Raw genomic sequence first — 2,500 nt, 5'->3', positions numbered from 1 at the left:
TTATTGCAAGAAAATATTGTGAAATATCTTATAATTTCTATCAAAACTTTGTTTGGATTGACGCAGAATTTGGAATGTTACAAACTTCAATAAGAAACCATTGTCAAATATTAGGACTCCAGGTTCATGATTCGAAAGGAGATTATTTTGATATAAAAGTGATTGGGGACAAAATTCACAACTATTATAAAAATGAAAAGACTTTGTATATTTTTGACAATGTCGACGATGAAAGTGTTAAAAATTTATCAATGTACATTTCAAGAAAACCAAATTCATTCACGTTGATTACCTCCCAGTGGAAAACGTGGTCGAATAATGTAAACAAAATGCTAGTCGATGTTTTTACTTCAGAAGAAGCATTCGCTTATGTTAAAAATAATACTAAAGAAAAAAGCCACGAAAACATAAGAAACTTAATTAAAGAACTTGGTTATCATCCATTTGCAATTACACAGGCAATAAAATATATAAATATATATAAAATTTCGATAGAAAAATACATTTATCTATATAAATCGAAACCCTCAGTAATATTAGACAATAATAACTTTCCAACCGAGGAAGAATCAAAGTCTGCAATAGAAGCAATTAACTTAGTTTTAATTAAATTAGAAAAAACTAAACCTTTTCTATTTAAACTATTAAACTGTTTATCTCATTGCAACGGTCAAAACATCAGCAAACAGTTTATAACAAAAATCTCAAATCAAATGAAAATAAACAACGAGTCTTTAATAGATGAAGCTATTGGATTACTAATCAGTTATTCTTTACTAAACTGTTTTGATGATAACAATTATACAATACACGAACTGACACAGTTAACATGTAAACTTTTTCAAAAGAGAAATTCAAGTACAAATACGTATCTTAATCTAATCGAAAGTTATTTTAAAGTTGAACTGAATGAAGTAAACGATCACATAGACTACGGAAATCATTTTGTATTTCATTTTATCTATATGTTTCGAACTAACGGAAAAAAGTTTTCTGAAACCTTCCATCGCATGACGACTTCTATTAAAAAATTATTAGAACCTAAAGGTTTATTTGAAGAAGCAATCGAAATACTAAAATCTTTTCAAAGTTTTAATGCAGAAACTTATGGTGAAAATAACAAAATCACGCTTGATACAAAACATAATATCGCAATCTGTTTGAACAATATGGGAAAGTATAACGAAGCTTTATAAATTTATTATTCTGTTGAGAATATACGAACTGAAATTTTAGGTATCAACCATCCGGATACAATGGCAATAAAACATAATATCGCACTATGTTTGCAGAATATGGGAAAATATAACGACGCTTTAGAAATTTATTATTCTGTTGAGAAAATTAAAACCGAATTTTTAGGTATCAACCATCCAAATACAATGATAACAAAACATAATACCGCAACCTGTTTGCAGGATATGGGAAAATATAACGAAGCTTTAGAAATTAGTTATTCTGTTGAGAAAATACGAACTGAAATTTTAGGTATCAAGCATCCATATACAATGACAACAAAACATAATATCGCAGTTTTTTTGCAGAATATGGGAAAATATAACGAAGCTTTAGAAATTTATTATTCTGTTGAGAAAATACGAACTGAAATTTTAGGTATCAACCATCCAGATACAATTTCAACAAAACATAGTATCGCAACCCTTTTGCAGGATGTGGGAAAATATAACGAAGCTTTTGAAATTTATTATTCTGTTGAGAAAATACGAACTGAAATTTTAGGTATCAAGCATCCAGATACAATGAAAACAAAACATGAAATCGCAACCTGTTTGCAGGATATAGGAAAATACAACGAAGCTTTAGAAATTTATTATTCTGTTGAGAAAATACGAACTGAAATTTTAGGTATCAACCATCCAGATACAATTTCAACAAAACATAATATCGCACTCTGTTTGCAGAATATGGGAAAATATAACGACGCTTTAGAAATTTATTATTCTGTTGAGAAAATACGAACTGAAATTTTAGGTATCAACCATCCAGATACAATTTCAACAAAACATAATATCGCACTCTGTTTGCAGAATATGGGAAAATATAACGAAGCTTTAGAAATTTATTATTCTGTTGAGAAAATACGAACTGAAATTTTAGGTATCAACCATACAGATACAATGAGAACAAAACATAGTATCGCAACCCTTTTGCAGGATGTGGGAAAATATAACGAAGCTTTTGAAATTTATTATTCTGTTGAGAAAATACGAACTGAAATTTTAGGTATCAAGCATCCAGATACAATGAAAACAAAACATGAAATCGCAACCTGTTTGCAGGATATGGGAAAATATAACGAAGCTTTAGAAATTTATTATTCTGTTGAGAAAATACGAACTGAAATTTTAGGTATCAACCATCCAGATACAATTTCAACAAAACATAATATCGCACTCTGTTTGCAGAATATGGGAAAATATAACGACGCTTTAGAAATTTATTATTCTGTTGAGAAAATACGAACTGAAATTTTAGGTAT

At 28.8% G+C, this 2,500-nt stretch overlaps 2 protein-coding genes across 6 annotated transcripts in view; both read left to right on the top strand.

The window, feature by feature from the left end:
* LOC136074990 (uncharacterized) overlaps positions 1-2,500 on the top strand; it is a 79,719-nt gene that overhangs the window by 76,299 nt on the left and 920 nt on the right. For 3 of the 5 annotated variants that reach the window (XM_065787173.1, XM_065787169.1, XM_065787170.1), the window contains one exon: positions 1-2,500. This exon is cut by the window's left edge and continues 129 nt beyond it; it is cut by the window's right edge and continues 920 nt beyond it. In XM_065787173.1, the coding sequence (XP_065643245.1) occupies positions 1-1,196 (1,196 nt within the window). In that variant the 3' untranslated portion in view covers positions 1,197-2,500. The other 2 variants (XM_065787172.1, XM_065787171.1) reach the window with 2 other exon arrangements.
* LOC136075311 (kinesin light chain 4-like) overlaps positions 1,257-2,500 on the top strand; it is a 1,815-nt gene continuing 571 nt past the window's right edge. Inside the window, exon 1 of the mRNA XM_065788031.1 lies at positions 1,257-2,500. This exon is cut by the window's right edge and continues 571 nt beyond it. Within this exon, the coding sequence (XP_065644103.1) occupies positions 1,257-2,500 (1,244 nt within the window).

The sequence above is a fragment of the Hydra vulgaris genome, chromosome 01 (genome assembly GCF_038396675.1).
Source record: "Hydra vulgaris chromosome 01, alternate assembly HydraT2T_AEP".
Classification (NCBI taxonomy): domain Eukaryota; kingdom Metazoa; phylum Cnidaria; class Hydrozoa; order Anthoathecata; family Hydridae; genus Hydra; species Hydra vulgaris.
Note: the sequence above shows the minus strand (reverse complement) of the source record. Positions and strands in the feature narration are given on the sequence as shown.